Consider the following 22,910-nt stretch of genomic DNA (forward strand, 5'->3'; position numbering starts at 1 on the left):
TTTTGGACATCATGAAAGGGCAGCAAATTGATAGTTACTTACTTATTTTTGGTATTTTTTGCTGTCACGGGGGAGGAACATGCACTTGTGGGATTTTCCCACCTCAGGTGCCAAATTAATTTGATGGGCTCTGAGTATTATGTATCTTGACTTGAAGCAGATGGGGAGGGCAGGGGAGATCTCTAGTGACATTCCAAACAAAATATTTTAATGTGCCAGTAGTTAGGATATTTGTAATTATACTAGTCATGTCAAATGACTGATATTTAAAACCTAAGAAGGTTAGGAAATAACCTAACACAGTTATATTATTAGAGTTTACAATGTTTCTCAGAAGTGAAATTCACTGATTTATTGTGGTCATTTTGGATGGTAATGAAGGAGGTGAGGACAGGTGACCCCACCAAGGCCCGAAGTCACCCCCCCCCTCAATAATCACCTCAGGCCTCAAAACTGTCCAAAATTCCTTTTGTCTTCTAAAAATCCACAGCTACAGCTTTTCTGTGGATTCTCACAAGATGCTGCTGCATAAGCAAAACCGTTACTTTTATCAGTAGAAGAAGGCTTCAAAAAGCTAATGAATAGGCTCTGTTCAGGCCAGGCCTGAGAACTGACTTTTATCTCATTCAGTTGCAACATCTTGGACATGCTGAACCACAAGGCTCCCCCCCCCCCCCGGCTTCTCACCCCCTTTCCTGGGAATAGTCCAAAAGAGTCCCAAGACAGCAGCTTTCTGTTCATGCTCAGGGGAACTTGAGGCAGGACTTCAGAGGAGGAGGAGAAAGGGGAGGGAACTAGAAGGGGAATATATGCTCTGTGCAAATGACTGTGAACTCGTGCTTGTTTGTGAACTATCACACTTGCTCCTTCTACCAGTTCATGGATGGTAGAAATAAAGCTTTTTCTCCGAAACTATTCCTTGAGTGTCTGTTGACTCCTATCTCCTTTTCCCGGGCACAATATTTTTCCCACCCAAGGGCAAAGTCTCATAAGGCTACAGTAAGATGGATGCAGCCTTACTATGCTACCCCTCCAGTTTTCTTCACTAAACAACCATGTAGTTCTAAGGTCTGTCCCTTGGCTTCCACCATAGGCTTGGTCAAGGAGTGAACCCCTTTTGTATTCTTGCACCAGCTTACTAGTACCAGAACCTCAAAGCCTTAAAAATCCTGAATCTTTACCAGCTGCTCTCTGTCCCCTGCAAGTTGGTAGCTGTCTGAATTTCCCCCTCTTTAGTGCACTGTGACAAGGATTTGCCACTGGTTGGGACCCAAAAATGGTCTGAGCCCTGACCGGCCCACCATATTCCTTCTTTAGCATGTTGATCACACCAGCATTCTTTTTCTGGTGAGAAAGAGAGAGAAGGAAAGGAGAAAGAAATAGACAGTACAGAAAGGGGTTCTGTGATGCAGATTGGCATTAAAGGTGTTAAAAAAAATGAAAGACTGCTGCAATAAAGCATAGGCTGGAAATATTTTTGTTTTGTAAAGGTCATTATTTCCTTGTCCTTCTCCATCTAAAATACTATGGGAAACTTCTACATTGTTCTTCACACACAGCGTTTCTTCCACTCTAGGCCCCTCCTAATAGATTTTCTATAAAGAGCAATCTGAACAAAAGACTTCAGTTACCACCACCTGGTGCCTTTACATTAGAAATCAACAGTTCACCGCCTAATATACAAAGATACAAATGCATGCAATCTGTCACTATAGGTACCTAGCAAACTAAAGCGCATCTTATTTTTCATATACAACGAACAATTGAATGAAAATCATAAAATGAATCTGTTGCGTCTTCCAGATTAAAATGACAAAACTGACAGTGTCTCATTTATTTATATTTCATATACTCTGTACATATGGCACAATTTGAAGGGTTGGTTCAAATTGTAATCTCAAAATTCATTCTAAGTATGGAGGATTTATTTCTCAGGAGTGCTTGAACTGATAGAAAATAAAGCCTAGTGAATGATAAAAGTAATGATTCAGTTTAAGTTAAAACTGAGTGGCCTACATAAATTTGTTCAGCTACCAATTCTCTTGAAGCCAAACAGTTTCTTCAACCTCTCTCATAACTCATTCATGTTAATAGACAATAAAATCTTAATTAAAAATGTTAGAACTGCAACCTGTGTTTTTTTAAAAAATACACACAATCTTTTTCTAATAATTGGAACTGGCAGCTACTGTTGTAAGCAGCTGTTAAGTAAGGTTATTGTTTTGCTTTCTCTTTAGGATTTCTAATAGCTTAATTAGAGTTTCTTAGACTTACCCAAATAATTGTTTTTTAAAAGATCATTCGTTCTAAGCTTGTGAGCCAGGTCTGCTCTTCCTTGTTGGAGAAAACAATTATGCATATCAGTGGGAAAAGAAGCTTTAATTCATAGCTAGAGAGATTTCTCCTCAGTCACACATGTACTAACTAGTCTAAAAAGGTTTATGTTAATGCATAGTCTGTCATATCAGACTATATTTTAAATGCTGTGACCTGTTCCGTTTTGCCCAGTCATAGTGACTCAGCTGATAATTTAGGCATTAGGGAACACATTGGCTCAGGAAGCAAATTAAAAAGCTCAGGAAAATATTTTTCCTTAACTTTATAATATAGGCATTTAAGCACCTTTTCTGTGGTGGTGGGGTACATGGGATATATGTTGTTTGTTTAATGGGAAACGGAGGGATTAGCTGGAATTATAGGTGCTTTTCATTAAATGTTACCCTCCACACAACAAACGCACACCCCTTTTGGGTATCCGAGGGAGACTTTTTGCCATTCCGTTGGTGGCACTAGAAAGAAGGTTTTGCTGGCGTATAATTAGACAGCCTGCTCACCACTGTATGCCATTGTTAGCCAACCTGCTTTTGCATACCTGGCATAAAGGCAGCGCTTCACTGTGAATCCTGATTGTCCTTAGCACCATTTTTGTCTTTATAAATGCCTTCTTATTAAGAACAGTAACACCATCACATAGCAAATCAGATTTGGCAGTACTTTGATGTTTCTGAGAGTGAACAAAGCTAATGTAGAGTGAGGTACAATGCAATGCTTCCTGAGTAGACATTGCCTTCTCTCTGACGTAACTTTGTGACCTCAACCCATAGTCATATCTGATGGGCTGTGTGGGAACACTGCTGTTACTAAAATGAAGAAGACGGCTGGGTGGCGGGGAGGGAAATGGCACCAAAGCAATAGGTGATTGGAGCTGTGAATATCACTAGTGAGTAGAGCTGCCATATATCCCACTTCACAGATGGCAATCCTCCACTTCCAGAGGCAGCATGCCTTTGAATGCCATCAGCTGCTGATGGTATTGATGGTGTGGTGTAGTGGTTAGTGTTAGACTAGGACCTGGGAGACCAGGGTTTAAATCCCAACTTTGTCATGAAACTCAATGGATGATCTGGGGCCACTCACTGCCTCTCAGCCTAACCTACGTCTTAAGATTGTTGTGGGGATTAAATAAGGAGGAGGAAAACCATGTATGCCACCTTGAGCTTCTTAGATAAAAAGGTGGGATATAAATGCAGTAAACAAACAAACAAATTTCAAGAGGGGAGAGTCCTACTGCACTCACATTCTGTTTGTGGGCTTTCCACTGGCAAGTGGTTGGCCACGGGAACAGTAGGATACTAGACTAGGTAGCCATTGGCCTGATTCAGCAGGACTCTTGCGTTCATATGACTCCCCTGTTTCATCAGCCCCAGCCAGGATGACCAATGGATGGGGATGCTGGGAGCTGTAGTTCACAACATTTGAAAGGCCACAGGTTGTTCACCCCGTTACAGTGGTGAGAATGTTGGAATAGGACCAATATCACCTAGATTTAAATCCTCACTTGGCCATAACATTTGGTGGATGACCTTGAGGCAGCCATATATCTCTCAGCCTAATTTAACATCACAAGATCATGACAGAGATGGGATTCACTGTCCATACAAAAACATTGTGAATTGTGCATGCAACCATGAATGCAGGATTCAAGCATTATCCATCCCTGGGATCTACAACAGCAGCACCCAATCCACACAGGGTCTTCCCTGATGGATTATCTCTTGTGACAATGTATTGGCTCCTTCCCAAACAGCAAACAGTGCCACTAGGATGGCAAACTCTTTAATTTGCTATATAAATGTTTTGCAGCATATTTTTTCATAGTATACACCAGCTGTCACTCACTTTACATGTAAATGAATGAAATTTAAGGCTAGAGCAAAGAAGTGATTCAGTAGCAAAGGAATAGAAGAATTCCAGTCAGATAAGTGAAAGAATTAGAGGTAGGGAATTTAGGCTGATGCAGTCATGTAAGTTTTCAATAGACTTGGTGAAACGCTAAACAGCATTTTCCAAATCAACATCTGATAGGGATCAAGGTTAGAAAAGTTAGAATTATTAACCGTATTGACTGGCATGAAGAAATATCTATGCCAGATTTATGGTGAAAGGAGGAGCATGTTGAGTCTTATAGAAACTTCTGCCCCAGCTTAGTATTTGCTTTCTGTGTCAGAATATCAGTTCAGGTTAAAGGCTGAAGTATGACACTGTTTTGAATTGCACTGTTTAATTGGCTTCTTGGTTTGCTAATATCCTAGAAATATACCAATAATATCAGATTTATCTGGCAGCTCCTGACTTCTTCTTTTTTCAAATTTTCTGCCACATTGGTCATTCAGAGAACTTTAGACTGAATAGTTTTTGAGATTAGGAAAATATACAAGACTGGATTTCACGGAGCCTATTCTTCCAACTCTATAACTTTAACTCTTCCCTTTCCAAATAGTATTGCCTTTTTATCAAACTATTTTCTTAAATGGGGTGGGATGCAGAATCATGTCCAGGAATTCAGTAAAAAGGGGAGGGAGTATTTAGCCTTTCTTCGCAAACAATGATAATAACCCATACAAACATCTGGTGTTGGGGAAAATGGATGCAGAGTTGTTATTCCATTTGCAAAGTGGAGCAGCAGTGATTGGGTGGTGTTAAATCATCCATATTCAAAAGCATCCTTAGACTGAATATTTGAAACTAATGCTTGTTTTTTGGAGTTCTCCCTTTGAGCAATGATGTGAGGTTTCACAAAGTGTAGTACATGCTCAGGAACAGTAGAGGGAGTGTGGCAAGCAATCAGAGTGAAAAGAAACAATGGTTTAAATTTAAAATCCAGCCACTAATCAAATGACTGCTTGCTGCTTCAGCACATACGTAATACAAAAGTACATATCAATTCCTGTCATAAAACATACTATCCAACTGTGCCTGTTTAATACCTATTGATAGGCTGCCTGCTTTTCTTGCGAGATAATTTATGCTGAACTTTGGAACTTCTGATGTGTGTACATGGAGCTGGTTGCATTTTTTAAAAATCCCCGTTAGTGTGATTGTTTCTGATAATGTGTTTCCTGAGCAATGTATTTTAGAATTAATATTTTTTACTATAAAAAAAATATCTGGCAGGGCACTACGCCAACTCCTATGGCAATGTTGTTGTTTTTTAACCTTGTTTAAAGTCCTACTATGAATCTGGACTGAGTAAGACAGCAATTTCTGCCTTCCTAAAGGACAGGGCATTTGTGCTGGATACAAAATGGGGTGAGAAGCCAGTGGAAGGATTTGAGGAAAGGGTGACGTGGGCAGAACCAAGAGATGTGAGTAATTTTGGCATACACATTTACCTTGCTGGATTAGGGCAATAGCATTTTGGTATTTTGTTTTATTTGTGTGGTGTTATAGATCAAGTTGCAGTTGCTGGAGCTGTCAGGAACGTGACCTGTTTGTTTTTCTTACACACCCACACCCACACACCCACACCCCAGTGGAAGGGATAAAACATTTTTGGATACGTATATTAACCAATTCATCCTTACAACTCTTGTTTAGATGATGAAGAAAATAGAAGTGATTTCATGTATCATTAATGGAAATACTGCATCCAATTCTAGGAATGGTGCCAGTGCATGAGGCAGATAACATATAATTAATAACTTGAGAACAACCCAAGTGTGATGTTGTCTTATTTCTTTTATGATGATGACTCTTAAGGGAGTACCAAGTTCCAGTGGGTTTAGTATGTTACCATAAAAGCAACTCATTGTCTCTTGAGACGGACAAATGCCAACAATAACAACAGTTTGGCTGTTTTCATGCTGCTAGGTGTGTACTATCAGTCTATTTTAATAGAGTATCACTTTCTTATGTATAAGTAGGTGCACTTGCCATCATATTTTGGGACACCTTTTGCAGGCTGCATACTTGCACTTGCTTCTGTAACTGGAGTCATTTAGGGCCTCACTTTCCCAGGGCAGGGAACAGGTCTTACAGGACTCATAGCCAATATGGTTTATTAATTACTGCTGATATTCTAATTGCTGCTGTTCAGTTTTAAAGAGGTGAATGTGGTTTTAGTTGGATTGTTGTTGTTAATAGTATGCTTTCTGAAATTTTGTACAGTGCCTTGAAAAATGAATTTAAAGAATTTAAAGAAAAATGAATTTAAAGATCAACTTCATATATCATAACAAGTTTGAGTTCACTGCTATGCATTCTTCCCTCCAGACATTTAGACACAGACGTTGTCTCTCACTTAAAAACAATAGCCAAAGAAGTTAGTGGTGTGGACTTCAGAAAAAGGGATTCTGGATTGAGTCACTAGGAACTTACGTGTGGAGACTGTGTCTTCCTCTAATGTTTGACATTTTGAGAGAGATGTACACCTCTCCTCACTAGGACATGTCTGGCAAGGAAATGATATATGGATTCTTAATCCTAAAAAATGGTGGGGACATAACCTTCACATATGCTGTCGCTTGTCTTCCTCTCTTGACATTCTCCTGATCCTGCCAAGATTGCTGGTTTGGTGGGGAGGAGGAATGCAATACTACATGCATCAAATGGTGTTGCCACATCATATTTGGTCTGCAATATATTCTCAGTATCAAAACAGTTATTTCTATTGCAGATGGAGATACAAATCATTTATATTAAACGTTGATGACAGATAATATAAAAAATTATTACTAATGAGATGGCCACCAAATAATGGGCATGTTTGCAATTTGCAGCCCTTTGCCATTTAGAGTTTGGAATATTCAAACATGCAAAGAGAGGAAGGGGCAGAGGAGTGGCTGCCTTTGTCATAATGACCCTTAACTATATTTTGAGAGGGTCTGTTCATATACATTTAAATATTATCAAATACAAACATAGTAATACTTTATCTGTTTATTTGATCACTACACACACACCCTTACTGTGCTAGCATATAAAAATGTGAATTTTCTAAGACTGTTACAGATTCTTAGGAAACCAGACACAGGTAAGAGCTGAACCCCTGGAAGGTGTGGGCAGGATGTTACCGTACGGCACAATACAGCTAGCAGATTTTACAGCATGCATCTGGTTTATTTCTGTTAACAATAGTTTTTGTTAATTAATTTTGTGTTTGTGTGTGCGCGAGCGTGTGCATAATATAAATATTAGAGTATCCAACCTAATTTCATTTGGTTACATTTGAGCCTGGATGTTTTTTTCAATGGAGCCTAACACCCCAGTCCTAAAACCTTTATTTTAAAACAGGTTCTATTCATGTCAGTAGTGTGCTTAGGATCTCAGCCCTATTTTCTCTTACTGTGCTTTTCAAATGTTGAATAGTCAGCCTTTTTACTGATGCCATTTTTTTAGGGCCACAGTAATCATTATAGTGGAGGATTGCCATTGACTTAAATGTGACTGGGATCAATCTCTACATGACAGTAACTTTACAACTGCATAACCATAACTCTGTCTTCAAGTGTTTTCTGTTGGAAGTATTTAAATTATGTTTACAAATGGCTTGGTGACACCCTGATATACATTATTGGTTTCAAAAGTTGGAATGTATTTATTGCTATCTTTGTGGAGTGCTAATGTGGCATAATCCATATTGAGATTCCATGCAGGATTTAAAACCTCCGGAAGAGTTTGTGTAGAGTTGTGAAACTCCTCAAGAGTATCTCCAGTACTGCAAAGCTATGTAAGAGTCTTTGGGGAGGGGAAGGGACGGGTCTGCAATGATGTAAATAAACATCCAATTTATTCACTATTCCAGTATCTAAGATATTCTTGGAGACTAGAATAGTTGTGGAATGCTATACTTTTATTTTTACAGTTGCATCTAATACCAGGAAATTAAAATATATTTAACCAGCCAAGAACTTCTCCAATCAATGTTCTGAATGCCATAATCCGCTCTCCATTCAGATTGCTCCTTAAAGACCATCCTTCTTCTGAAGCCATTGGTTTAATCCAATTGAAACAAACTAGATGCTACAAGGAACGTATGGCATTTGTGTGTCTGACCTATCTCCCCCAGTAATACACACTGAAAATCACATATTGACACTGTGCCATAACATTCCAAGTTCCCCGTCCCAGTTTTACTTCATTGACCTCCCCATGTAAAGGGTAGGGAAACTATGAGTATGATTATGTCATTTCCTGTGCTCTCAGAGATGAGAGTTCACAGCCACCATGTGGCCCCCTGCAATGTCTAACTTGAACTCTAGTTCTTCCCAGTTGAAGCAAAACCAAGCTATACTTTTTCTATCCATTGAAATTTGCAGCCATCTGAAATTTGCAATGCAGTTTGCCAACCCAGGTTGTTGGTTTTTTTAATGCATCTATTGGGGGAAGCGAGCATAAAAATGAGTATATTAGTGAAAACAACATACAAAAATGTCTGTGGAATGATTGCTTGCAAAAATGTGTACATTAGTGAAAACTGCATACAAAAATGTGTTTATTGGTTAGTCCTGATATTTTTCATATTTATTTCAGCTTAACTGTGACTTAATTAGCATGAATACAACCTGATTTATTATATATAATAACAACAACAGCAACAAAATATTTAAAAGATCACAGCCTTAAGAGTGATAAAATGTGCTGTGTTCGCTTCGTAAATCTTAGGTTAAGCCCCTGGGACATAATCCCATAAACAGTTCCTGTTTATTTCAGTCAGACAACATGTCTTCAGGCTTCATGTACTAGCAACAGATGTTTAGGATGGAGTTATTAATTAAAACATAAGTGGCACCTCACAAACCATGACCTCATGCAACCGTTGCAGGCAAAATAGTATTGTAGCCTTTTACGCCACTGCCTGTATTTAGGATTGCACTTTCAGGATGCAAGATGATAACCCACTGCAAGCTGATTTGAATGGATCAGCCAGGCACAATTAAATGCCCTTGATTTCAATGGGAGAATTAAGCACTTGCTTAATTATGTCTCACTGAAACCAATGGGACTTAAAAGGGTTTAACTTTAGCAGGATCATACCCCCAATGTTTAATCTGTTTGATTTTTTAATGTATATACTCTTAGCCTTGAATCTAACTAGTTAAAATCTTAAGTCTTTATTAGTGGTATGTAATCTTAGGCATCTCAGATATTCTGGGTAATAAGAATAAGGAAGAGCTTAGATCCCACTATTTTCTAATTTTAAAATGAATGTGCCTTCTTTGACAACAGTTTACGTAAAACAATACAAAATCCATTTTGAATGAGTCATGCCAAGAGTGTGAGCATCCATCAAAGACATTCTGGGAGGAGATAAAATGATGACCCCCTCCCTTGCATACACACACATACCCCGTAGGTGCTGTTACAGCAATGGAATCCCTTTGCTCAATATTATCCTGTCCAATGAGGTGGAATGTTTCACAGGCACATGGTTTATGAGTCTCAAAATAACTTGGGACCTGCAAACGGACAAATGCTATTGCTTCAGTGGTGACAGGTTGTTCAGCTTCTTACAGCCATCTCCCACCAAAACCAAGGTTAACGCCTTTCCCCCCCCCGCTCCACCCGATGGACTCCAAGACGTTTTGGTTCCAAAGGACTTGAAGGAATTGCTTCAGTCATTTTAATCTCTTACTTCGGAATCTTTATCACCGTGATTGTGTTGCCAGAGTTGGATTTCAACATCTGGATAAATCAGAAAAGGTAATGTCTTTAACTTTCAAGAGTGAGTGTGTGTTTCGATGAGATTGCGCAGGTGCACGGAGGGTCCAGGAGGGAGAGAATCCATGTTATAGCTGAATGATAATTGTTGCTGATAAATCATATTAGGTGAGCAGGAAACTTAAAAATTCTCTTTCTTAAATGGTGCAGAGGCACATGAGATTGAATGGAAATGAAATAATCTACAGAATCTACAGAGTGTGAAGGGTGGGAGGGAGTCCAAATTCCTTCTGTGCCTGTTTAGGTATTCTAAGTAGAGTCGACAGAAGGCAAAAAATGTATAAATTGCATGGATGAGAGATGTCCCTTTTGAATCCCCCTCTTAACCGTACTTTAAGCAATTGCTTTGTAATCACTAGCACTAAATCCACACCAATAATCAGCATTACCTCCTTAAAGAAAACACATACATAGTGTCTAGTTTAATATTGCCCTATATTTAAAGTCTTTTTTTAAAAAAAAATTGGGGGGGAGAGAGTATGTGTCATGTAAAATGATACCGCAAGCTAAATTTAGGGTTTGGAGATCTGCTCTGTGGATTAATGTACACAACAGCTGCAGAAACAGTCTTGCTCGAAGGGCATTGCTCTCCCAACCCCCAACTCCCATCTCTCTCTCTCTCTCTCTGAAAAAAAATGTTTTTGATGGTCAGTGGCAAATGTTTGGCCTGATATGTTGCAACATTAAGCAGTAATTGAAAGAGCATCGTGAAATATAATAAAAGAATGAACAACATAAATGAGAATTTAGTAAACTCTTCGGTTATCTGTTCGGAACAGTTGTTACATATCAATTTACACAAGCAAAAATGTTATTATTTTAAATAAGCTTGAAAAAGAAGTTCCTGGATTTGTAAAGCAAAGCCCCATGCAGCAATACAGCCTATAAATTTTAAACTCTTCAACTGTAAACACCACGCTAAAGCTATCTATGGTGGCAGAGGGTATGTTTGCCACCCTTTCAGAATGAAGATGTTTAAAATGTGATCCTTAAGGCCGTGAAAATGCATTTCTCAAGATACCACCCGAGATTCTACTAACAAAGTATGATTACTCCAGAGTAAATTGCTACAGGATTGTAGCTCAGTCTTTTTAGGAATAAAACTTGTATAATTAATATACCTTGAAATATGGTACACAACTTAATTAATTTTAAATATTATACTTTAAAGTAGTTGTCCCATAAAAGTCAATGAAATTTGATCAGCTTAAACAGTAGCACTTCAGTTTAACCATGTTTGAGGATCATTAATGTAAACACTTATTCAGAATTTTCAGGCTTGTAATTATATATATATAGAGAGAGAGAGAGAGAGAGATCAACATTTTGAGGTATTAAGTAAAATATTTTATATATCTTATATCTATTTTATATCTATGCTCTTTGAGGCTCCAAAATTTAATTAATACATTAAGATGCAGTTAATGACATTAAAAATAGCTATCAAACAATATTAGCAATTCAGGATTGCATTAATGTGTGAGTTCATAAAAAGATCAGTATACAGAATTCCATTTTGTATCAGATCAATCCAGCTTAGAACATTACAATCCTGAAATCACTTGTTCACTAGTAGTTCACAATTGTATAAATGAATTCATTTTATTTCTGATCATTGGGCTACAAACCAGAATCCAGTTATTTGGAAGTAGGCTCCAATGAAACCAATTGAATTTTTTGCAAATAAAGTAGCTTCAATATAGCAATTGTTTAGTCGTCTTAGTCGTATTCGACTCTCCATTACCCCATGAACCAGAGCATGCCTTGGAAACTCTCACTTTCTTCTCAAAGCTTCTCCTTTTTTATGTCCATGGAGATTTCTTACTGGAGTGGTTTGCCAGTTCCTTCTCCAGGTGGATCACATTTAGTCTAAACTCTTGGCTATGAACTGTCCATCTTGGGTGGCCCTGCACAGCATAGCTCATAGATTCTTGGAGTTATTCAAGCCCCTTCGCCATGACAAGGCAGTGATCCATGAAGTGATCCATGTAAAAACCACCACCACCACCTAATTACTGTAGAAATTATACTGTTGCACGCCACCCCAGTCTCTGATATTCCAGGGCTTCCAGGTTCTTACCCATGGTTTGTGTTTCCTTTGGGAATGAGGCACAGTGGAGACTGAGGTGTCTTTATGATATATGGTTTGTTTACACAGGTATACAAGCTGAGCCTCCTCTCTACCAAAGAGCTGGTGGGCTGAATTTTGCCATCAGTTCTTGTCCACCAAGCTGCCCACAGATCTGTGTGGTGCATGGCTGTAATAGAAGAGAATGGAGAGGGAGGTAGTAAAATAGAGGTTGTTTGGTTTTTAGCAACTGAAAACTGTTCTTCACTGTATGCACAAGACCGAACCACATACTTCAACTTCTAAGAAGCATAACTGCAGTGGAATTCAGGGTGGCCTATATTTGGGGGCAGTAGAATTCTGACTTTCCATTTCTTTTTACAGAAGGCAATATATAATATGAGTTGGTTCATTAGAGTTGAACCCCACAACCTTTTTTTTAGGACAAGGCTTAGGTTTGGAATAACGAGATTCATGAGAATATGTTAAGTGGCGTAATAATGCATTTGCTTATGCTTGCAAGGTCACATTTACACCATACATTTAATGCATTCTTATTCCACTTGAACAGTCATGGCTGTTAGAGGTGCTGAGAGTTGTTAGAAGACCCCTCTTGGAGCTACAATTCTAGCAGCAGCCTTAACAAACTACGGTCCCAAGGATTCTTTGTGAGGAAACTGCATATAAGAGTGCTTTAAATGTGTGGTATGGATGTGACCTTTATTAGATCAATCTTCTACCCACTCTAAGCAGGTTTCTTTTTTTGGGGGGGGGGGGGGACACTGCTATTAACCTAAAAAGATATATAGGTTTACTGGGCATAACTACCTATTCTAGTGATTAACCAAACAACCCAATTTTATACCTGCCATCTACATTTCATAAAATTTTAAATGAGAACTGTATCTGGTCCCATAATCTATTTTAAAAAATCAGTCAACGTGAGCTTTCTATGTTAAGCATGAGCAGCAACTGTTTGTATGCTCATGCCTGCTGGAGAATGCCACTGCACATGTGCAGAGTGCCCTTCCATGCTGCTGAGTTGAAATGACCAACTAGTTTTACGGCTGAGCTCCCAGGGCCCAATCCCTGGCTATTCCTCTGTCTTCATTGTATAACTGCTCTGTGCTGTTAAGGAGAGATCACACATCCTTTTTAATAATTCAATATCTATATAAATGTTGTCTTATAGGCTATATATGTGAAATGGCCATCACAGGTCAAAAACTACAAACAGATATTTCATGGAACCTCATCTAAATCACAATACTTTTCAGCAGGGGCACAGACCGGGTTGTTCATGCATTTGGGAGTTGTAATGTGATGAACCAGTGAGTGATAATCAGGCATATTTGACTAATCTCTTGAGTGCACCTGATGCAGTAGTCTTTCCTCACTGTACTTAAAAAAATGCAGTTTGACTAACAAGGCAATTATGCCCTATTCTTTTTTCTTTTCTTTTTTGCTGACATAGTGTTTTGTTCTACTATTGATCAGGTTTTGCAGGTTTTTGTAGCCCTACAAAAACCTATAAAACCTATTAACTAAAGCAGGATGAGTGAGGTGTACAATGATGGTTCTAATGTATGATTACTGCGTTCAATATTCTGGAGGCCCGGAGGGGAGAGGAAACCCAGCTGTTAGCCTAAGAGAGGGATAGTTCTGTCAGCAAGTTTGATATAATTATTTTATTTCTCTCACTTAAAAAAGTAAATGGCAATCCAGTTGATTTAATAGAAATAATAATTGTGAAGGTATATAGATCAGAACTGTGAAAAAAACAGGATTAAAAGTTATATAAAACAAATTTATTTGGCAGGGCCTCTTGTAAACCCAGTCCTAGTATACTAAAGAAACTAAGATTAGAGTTGGAACTACCAGCAGTTACCTTTGAGAAGTTATGGAGGGCAAAAGAGATCACAAAGAATTGATGACAAATAAATATGGTACTTTCCCCATTAAGAAGGGGGAAAGAACCTAGGAAACTACAGAGAAATTAATTTAGGCTGCTGTTCTTTACCCACCCACATCCCTTGAAGTAAGTCCTGCTGCATACAATGGGACATTCTTCTTAGTCATGTTTAGGGATTGCACTGTTAGAGTGAAGCTGGAAGTCAATGAGAATTAAAAACATACCATAACAAGATCAATGCTGTGTTCTTTAACATGCAATTTTTTTAGTTGATACCTCTTAGAATGTAGTTGACATTTCTTGCCATATGATATTGTCCTAGATATGCTAAGGGAGGATTTAAGTAGAAGTTTCTTCAGGGGTCATCAGATGCGCTCACTGGGCACCTTGTGGTCATGACAATTCTTTCTCCATCTCTGCACTGCAGATTTGGGTGAACAACACAGCCATCATGAATAGCACAGTTTGCACCATCACAGAAACAATGTTCACATACAGTTCCCCTGTGCCGCACTGTGCCTTATTTTTGGTAACTATTTTGAACATACTGCATGCATTTCAGTGAAATTTAAGAGTATATAAATCCCATGGATTGAAATGGGAGAGTTAAGCGTTGTCCTGACTGTCTGTAGGAACACAGCTGGTTGAAGAGCTGCTTTGGAAGAGTAGCTTTCAATTATTTGTTTACTAGTATGGGATGAGATTAGCATAGACTCTGAACTGGGTGCTATTTTCAGCAAAACGGGGGGGGGGGGGACAGTAAATGCTGTGGAAGGAAGGATTAAAACAAAAACAACTTGCAAGTATAAGCATTATATCAGGTGAAGATTGAAAAAGCAAATGTATGCATATATTTTAAAAGGATGAATATAGTACTTTTCGTTAAAAGAACCCAGGGATTGTAACTGATCACAAATTATAAATATATGCCAGCAGTGTTTTGGTCTCTGCAGGGAGAGACTATTTTTGGAATGCACAAACATCACAAGTAGGATGTGACACCCTCTATTCAGCACAGATCACTCTTATGCTTGAATATTGTATCACCCATTCCACAGCTCAGCTGAGCCACAGTATTTGTACTGAAGCTTATCAAAACAAATTCTTCTACAGTGGCATTGGTTCGGTTGTTCCACGGCTTCATCATACTGGCAAGTTTTTCCTCGTGTTTAGCCAAAATCAGGCCTGCAGAACTGTAACACACACATACTCCAGGATGATCAGAGCCCACCAGTGACTTCATAAACTTCCAGCTGTCACTGTCTATCTGAAACTGCAAAAGCAGGTGGGTGGGAGGTCATGTACCTAGCAGGCTAGGATACATAGCTGGGAGTGTTTTTGGCTTTGTGTTGCGCACATGTTAGGCACACATGAGCTAAATAAAATAAAATAATAATACAATAAACTTACAGAAAACAACTGTATAAAAACAGTTAAAATTGTATACATATAAACAACCTAAAATCTAATACATATACTGACTAGGATAAAAATCTCCAGTTAGGAGGCTTGTTGAAGGAGGATTTGCTTTCTGTTCATTTAAACCACAGCATTGTTGTGGTTTTCTCATTTGGGTTTGAGGGTAAAGATCAATTACTGTGTGATGATGCCTGGGTGGCAAGCTAGTTAATTTCTTCCTTGCCTTCTGGTTAGACAAGTGATGGAGAGGTAGCATTTTCAAATTCTGCATCTGATTATTATTATTATTATTATTATTAAAGTAATTCTGCCAATTTCATGTTTGGCAGAGCAGCTGTGCCTTTGTAAAAAGCAGAAATCAACTGGTGGAGCTTTTCTCAAATATGAAAATTCAGAAAAGGGAACTGCTTCGTTTGCTGGCTATGCTTCTCTTTCAAAAGCACAGAAGCCCTACCATAATAAAGATATAGATATAGATATATGATAACTCTAAATATGAAAGTTCTAACTTGGCTGCTGTCTGCAACTCAGAACTTTAGAACGGGGTTGGGGGACCTTGGAGGGCCAAATGTGGCCCCCAGCCTGTTTATGTGGTCTTTGAGATTCTCCCTAGATCACACCCTGTGCTGGTTCTGTTTGGCCCACTGCTAGCTAGCAGGAAGAGTTTCCTATCCTCTTCTTCCTGCTTCAGCCACCTGCATTTCTGGAATGGGGCGAAGTGGGGCCGAGGAGATAGGAAACTTTTATTCCTAGTTTCCTTAAGTTAACTTATCATAGGATCCATCCAGACATTCTGGTAATTTGTCTTTTTGCATTTACCGTATTTTTCGCCCTATAGGACGCACCAGCCCATAGGACGAACCTAGATTGGGGGGGGGGGAATAAAGGGGGGGGAATTATTTTTCCACCCCAGGCGCGGGGCTGGGGCGGGGGAAGCCCGGGCTTCCCCCTCCCCCAGCCCCCAGAATGGGACCCAGAGCCATGCCGAAGCTGCGTGCAGCTTTGGCATCGCTCTGGGAGCTTGCGGGGCTGGAGGAGGGGGAAGCCCTCCACCAGCCTTCTAAGCAAGTTGGGGGACAGCGGGAAAGGCATGCTGCGCCTCTTCCGCTGTCCCCCGAGTTTGCGGGGCTGGCGACGGGGAGGAGCAGGCTTCTCCCCCCCGCCAGCCTTCTAAGCAAGTCGGGGGACAGCGGGAAAGGCGTGCTGCGCCTCTTCCGCTGTCCCCCGAGTTTGCGGGGCTGGCGACGGGGAGGAGCAGGCTTCTCCCCCCCCCCGCCAGCCTTCTAAGCAAGTCGGGGGACAGCGGGAAAGGCGTGCTGCGCCTCTTCCGCTGTCCCCCGAGTTTGCGGGGCTGGCGACGGGGAGGAGCAGGCTTCTCCCCCCCCCGCCAGCCTTCTAACCAAGTTGGGGGACAGCGGGAAAGGCGTGCTGCGCCTCTCCTTCTGTCCCCCGAGTTTGTGGGGCTGGCGGTGGGGCTCTCCTGAAGCCTGGAGAGCGAGAGGGGTCGGTGCGCCTGCATTCGCCCCATAGGACGCACACACATTTCCCCTTCATTTTTGGAGGGGGAAAAGTGCGTCCTATAGGGCGAAAAATACGGTAAGTGATTTCAGTCAAGAGGACTTGGTACATCCCAATCCCCATGCAGTATGTGGGTATCACTAGTTTTGAGTTTGCTGTCCTCTGAAGTCAGGTTGTTTTCTACAGGCTGTACAGTGGGCATGACTTGATTTTGTCCAGGGTTTGTGAAGCATAGGACAGGGTCATTTAAAAACATGAACTGCCTGTAACACTTGCCACACAAGCCGATGCACATCTACTCAAAAGTAAGTTTTGCTCAGTTTAATGGGACTTACTCCCAGGTGAGTGTATAGCATATATGTACACAGTGGGACTTACTTCTGAAGATATATGCTTAAGATTGCACCACTGATCTTTTCAAGGCAGACTATTGGCAAAACTGACACCTTTTCTCGTTTGATTATTGCATATGTTGCAGGCAAAATTAACAAAAAGTGAGGTGGGCAAAATATGTTTCAGAGTGCTGTAGTTTGACTGCTAGCTAGATTCTCCCTTACTAAATACAGGGCAAAAGAATTTATCTTTGCCAGAATAGCAAGCAAAGTTTTGATAGAATGTTATGACCTAGATGATCCACAATAAAATGTTAAGATTTAGGCTTAGGGCTAACTCAGAAATTACATGCGCATGAGACGTTTCCCCCCTTAGATTGCTATATGTATGGAGCAAATATGTTGCATGAAAGCAGTCTCTCTCTGAATCTGCTTAGCAGTGAAAATAGTAGCTTCTTTTGCTGTTGTTAAAGCATCATCCTTCCTTTTCCCATCTGGATCTACTCTTGTCTGTCTGCATAGCCCTCTTTTACACTAATTATTGAGCAAGGCCAGGCAGGGTTCCTGTAGCGATGGATGTTCTTGAAGGGATTAGAGGTACTGATTACATTTATCTGTCTAGTCATACTTACATTTTACTAATCCATGTAATATATTCACTAGAACTGCAAGCTTTGAGCAGTGACATTTGTAAGTTAATCAACTGAAGTTTTAGTTGATTGATCAGTAGGGGCCAATTTTAATAAGTGAGAGCAAATTTTACTTGGTGGAGCCACAATGTACATTTGTTTATTTTTAAGGATTATTTTGGTTATAGTATGTTACTGTAACAGGAATTTTTAAAAATATGTTCAGGATTGCCCTTGCTTCTAAGTATCCATAGCAGCTTTTGTTTGTCGCATTATAGATTTTGCTTCTTACCTTTTCTCAAAAAGGCTCCTATATTGGGGTTTTTATAATATGCAGATTCATGTACATTGAATTAGCCAATTCATAGGTTAAAATGAAGATGCTTAATCAACTCAACATTATTTAATTGGTCAAGAGTCTTAATAGTTATTCATGAAAAATCCTATGGTGGTGGTGGTGGGGTGTTGTTGTTTTGCTGGGAATCACAGGTGGCCAAAAATGCAGTTTTGCTCATGTCCTGTTTGCAGGTGTCCCTTAGGAATCTGGCTGGACCCTGTGAGGCCAGGATGTTGGACTAGGTGGGCCATTGGCCTGATTTAGCAGGCTCTTATGTTCTTATGTACCCCAGAAGAAGACCAGATAAATTTATTTCATGTGCAATTCATCTAAAGGGTAACCACACTTTAAGTCCTATTGATTTTACTGGGGGACTTAACCACATGGTTACCATTTGCCCACTGAAATTGATTGGAAGTTAAAATGCTTTGGTTGCATCATGATTTTTGTTCTTTGCTTCTTAGGTAATACTTAATACTTAGTTGTTGTGTAGGTCAGTTTAGTCACTAGCAGGCACAGCTTTCTAGTATCCCAGTTCCAAAATGTTTCTTCCTTTCATCCAAATTGTCAGCCACCGCAACACCCCAAGGCAGAGATATTACACACTTAGATTACAGAACTTTGCTAAAATGTGAGCATAGCTAGTGGGTTGCTTTCTGGACAGGAGTCAGACTCTGATGCTGCTGAATGTGGTTGTTAGGTGTGTGACCCTGGATTAGAAAATGTTAGAGTTGTTCTGGCAGACTTGGAAATGCTGCCTGGAAATAGGCAGTAGTCCTTTTCAGTATGTTGAAGGGAGACACCATGGAGAGGCATCATTGCCTCTGACAGGTATGCTGACCTCATGATTGTTTCTGGGTATAGACAATAATAATAAAAACCCTCCTAGTTCAGTTTATGGAAAAAAGAGGCAAAAAAGAAAGAAAAAAGAGAGGACATGAGCACTAAAGATTACTCTTAGCACATCACTTTCAATTATGAAAAACTTATCATCTTTCTCCAGCCCCCTATCTGTTGTCTTTAGCACAGATAGCACCACCCACCCCAAACAGGCTAACCTATGGAATTTATTTCTGATGATCCATGTGTCAAATGTAGAACTTTGGTAAGTTCCACATGCAGCACGCAGCACATGTGTTTTTGCTGCATTAAGCCCCTCCCCCCTTTTAATGGTATACTTAACATAGCAGTGATTCTTCTATTCCTAAGACCCCAGCTGGCTGCTTTTGACTGAACTGCTCAGTTGGCTCAAGAGTTCCTCTTTAAATCAGCTGCACAGTAAAGCTGGTCAAAATTTCTTACGCAGCTCCGGGTCTTCTGCAGACCAGCTGCTGCTTCACAGGGACAAGACTGGCCATTTTGACACCCTTCAGCCAGTTGAGAGGCATTGCGTCTGAATTAGATGGATTGCTTTCACAAACCCCTCTCTGACCTTTATTCAGAAATTCAAAGGGCCAAACTACTGTATACATGATGTTAAATGTATCTTTGCATTTAACATGCAGGTTTTAAAAAAATGCAATCAAACTGGGCACCACAGTTCAAGAAGGACACTGACAAACTGGAACGTGTCCAGAGGAGGGCAACCAAAATGGTCAAAGGCCTGGAAACGATGCCTTATGAAGAACGGCTAAGGGAGCTGGGCATGTTTAGCCTGGAGAAGAGGAGGTTAAGGGGTGATATGATAGCCATGTTCAAATATATAAAAGGATGTCACATAGAGGAGGGAGAAAGGTTGTTTTCTGCTGCTCCAGAGAAGCGGACACGGAGCAATGGCTCCAAACTACAAGAAAAAAGATTCCACCTAAACATTAGGAAGAACTTCCTGACAGTAAGAGCTGTTCGACAGTGGAATTTGCTGCCAAGGAGTGTGGTGGAGTCTCCTTCTTTGGAGGTCTTTAAGCAGAGGCTTGACAACCATATGTCAGGAGTGCTCTGATGGTGTTTCCTGCTTGGCAGGGGGTTGGACTCGATGGCCCTTGTGGTCTCTTCCAACTCTATGATTCTATGATTCTATGAATAAACTAAGGAAGTGTGGCTGCCAATTAATAGGTTCAGGGAAGGTATGGAAAAGGAACTCAACAATTTCCTCCCCAGCTGTGGCCCTGAGAAAATTAGTTCTTCCAGTGACATTATTTGTTTTGCAGAAAATCTCTGTTTGGCACCAGTGGAGGAATTTCCTCCCAATACAAACACTAGCTTGAGAAGATAGATTTTCCTCAGGACTGCAGCAAGGGAGGAAGTGGTTAAATTTTCTCACAATACCTGCTCTGATTCTGTTAATTCTTCTCCATGCCCATCAACTGAAGCTATTTGCCTTTTTAAAACCCTGGATGTTGATTGCAAAGTCACATTTGGCCCTTTTTGTCTTATATAGATAGATACCCCCCCCAATAATAAATGTATGTAACTAATTTCTGACACCTTTAAACATCAGTTTTGGTTTTATAGGTATCACATGAATACATTCTTTCGAATATATGCATAATATATGTACTACTGTCCACCTCAAGCCACAGTTCAAAATCCCAAAGCAATGGTAAAAAACAACATGCTTTTCAGGGAAACATAAGGATTTCAGGAGACCATGGTCTAGAGTGCCATTGAAAGAACAGTCTCATGTAAACAGCATTCCAAGTGGAAAGGTTTTCATATAGATTGGGGATGACCAAGTAGCAGACCTTGGGTTACTTTTAACTGGTTCCAGGCAGCCTCACCAATTTTTTAATCAAGGTACATTAAGAAGTTTGTCCACAGTTTGTCTTGTAAGGCAGATAAAAAGTTTTAATGTTGTAAGAAAGAGAAATAATTCACACTGTAATTTGCATTGCATTTTGATTGGGTATCTATATGCATGCAACATGTAAAATGCATACATTTGTATGTATTGTCTGAGTGCATGCACTCTTCATTCACTTCCTGCTAAGGTGGACCTCAGCTCAGTGGAAGGAATTTCTTGATTAGGGTGGGTTAATAGCACTCAATCCCTGGTATCTCCAGTTTAAAGGATCTCAGGTTGCAGGGCTTAGAAAGACCTCTGTCTAAAAGCAGAGACACCTATTACAGTAGGCTTGAAGGATTCATGAATATAAGGCAGTTTAATAAGTTCATGGCACCAATTTTTTTTAATGGAATTTGGGGGGGGGGCAGTTTTTGCTGCAAAATGCACCTTCAGCCTCTGCCGTACCATTTGGAGAATAGAGAGGCTCACAAGGATATAGAAATTGGACATCAGATGGGTTCAAGACTTGCTATGTCCCTGGGTAATAGAGTAGACACATCCCCATTTTCCTTTTTAATTCAATACCAGGAATAGATTTGCTGTTTATGAGGTTATGGTCCTATTTGTACTCTTTGTTAACAGCATGCAAGACAATACTTCAGAATCTTCTACTTCGATAACTCAACTACTGAGAGAGAGCTATTTAGCTGAAAACAACCGCCAAGGGAATAGTGAAAGAAGCAGATCAGAACCATCTCCACTTTCTTTCCATCGTGGCAGTAGTTTGGGGCCTTCAGACGAGGTGGCTAGCCAAGAGGACCTTCCTGATCTTTCAGCCTTTTTGAGCCAAGAAGAGCTGGATGAAAGTGTGAACTTGGCAAGGCAAGCCATCAATCAAGATCCACTTGAGAACAAGCAGGATGAACAGATACATGTGTTCTTTCCCTCTGAGTTGAAAAACTCTGGAAATACAGTTTCAAACAAACAGCAGTTCCCATCTAAGGCAGCTTCACCAACTTCAGACAGCAGCCTAAGGAAACAACAATTTGGTTCTGAGACAGAGTCGAAAAAGGAATTTCTCAACAAGGCTGCAGATTTCATTGAGGAGCTTTCTTCTCTTTTCAAAGCACACAATTCAAAAAGAATCAGGCCCCGAACATGCAAAAACTACAGGAGCAAACTTGAATCTAAAAATAAGACTGCTCAGGACAGTGGTTCTGCTTTCTCAAATCTCTCTGAAAACAGAGAAAGGCCTTGTGACCCAGTACCGCAAGATTTAGCTGTAGCTGAGCACTCACTTGAAAACCCAGATAACCCTCCACAGGCAGACTTGGAAGCTGTTAATCAGCTAGAAAGTTCAGGGTTAACAACAGAGTCACCAGCTGCATCTTTTTATTCTGAGGAGACAATAGGCCAACCACCACATTTTACTCAAAAGCTGAAGAGCAGGGAGGTCCCTGAAGGAACCAAAGTGCAGTTGGACTGCATTGTGGTAGGAATCCCAACACCTGAAATCAGGTAAACATGTCCCTGTCTTATTTCTGTAATAGCTTGCGTGCACAGAGGGTGGATTACTGTATAGTAGTTAAATGTTTTCTCAATGTTTCCTCAGATTGTATTCTAAAAACCATACATTTCTCTTTTACAGTGCTCCAGTAATTATTCTGTCTCTGACCTTGGAAAGGTCACTTGTGACTGGCATAAGATTGATGCCAGTCACAGGTTTTAGGCAGCTTTTGATGAAAATGCCTTCAGTGGGCCTTCCTCCCTAGCTGCCCATGCACTTGTCCTCTCCTCTGGGCCCAGTCTGCATGACCATGCATGCAGTAATGTAGTGGGGGGCGGCAGGGAGGCCCTGGGTGCAAATTTCTGAGGAGGCGCAACAAGGCACCCTCATGACATGCTCCTTCATTGAGGCAGGAGCTGCAGGGAGGCAAGCCATGCCTGGGCTGGGGCTTCAGGGCTGGGGTGGCA

The 22,910-nt window shown here is 40.3% G+C and overlaps 1 protein-coding gene across 7 annotated transcripts in view; it reads left to right on the top strand.

Moving 5' to 3' along the window:
• MYPN (myopalladin) overlaps positions 1 to 22,910 on the top strand; it is a 66,173-nt gene that overhangs the window by 3,216 nt on the left and 40,047 nt on the right. For 5 of the 7 annotated variants that reach the window (XM_081862951.1, XM_081862953.1, XM_081862955.1 and 2 more), the window contains one exon: positions 21,579 to 22,454. In XM_081862951.1, coding sequence (XP_081719077.1) covers positions 21,580 to 22,454 — 875 coding nt within the window. In that variant the 5' untranslated portion in view covers position 21,579. Of the gene's footprint in view, positions 1 to 9,753; positions 9,982 to 17,102; positions 17,222 to 21,578; positions 22,455 to 22,910 lie in introns of those variants that run through there. The other 2 variants (XM_081862954.1, XM_081862952.1) reach the window with 2 other exon arrangements.

The sequence above is a fragment of the Podarcis erhardii genome, assembly GCF_964252035.2.
Source record: "Podarcis erhardii genome assembly, chromosome: 5".
Classification (NCBI taxonomy): domain Eukaryota; kingdom Metazoa; phylum Chordata; class Lepidosauria; order Squamata; family Lacertidae; genus Podarcis; species Podarcis erhardii.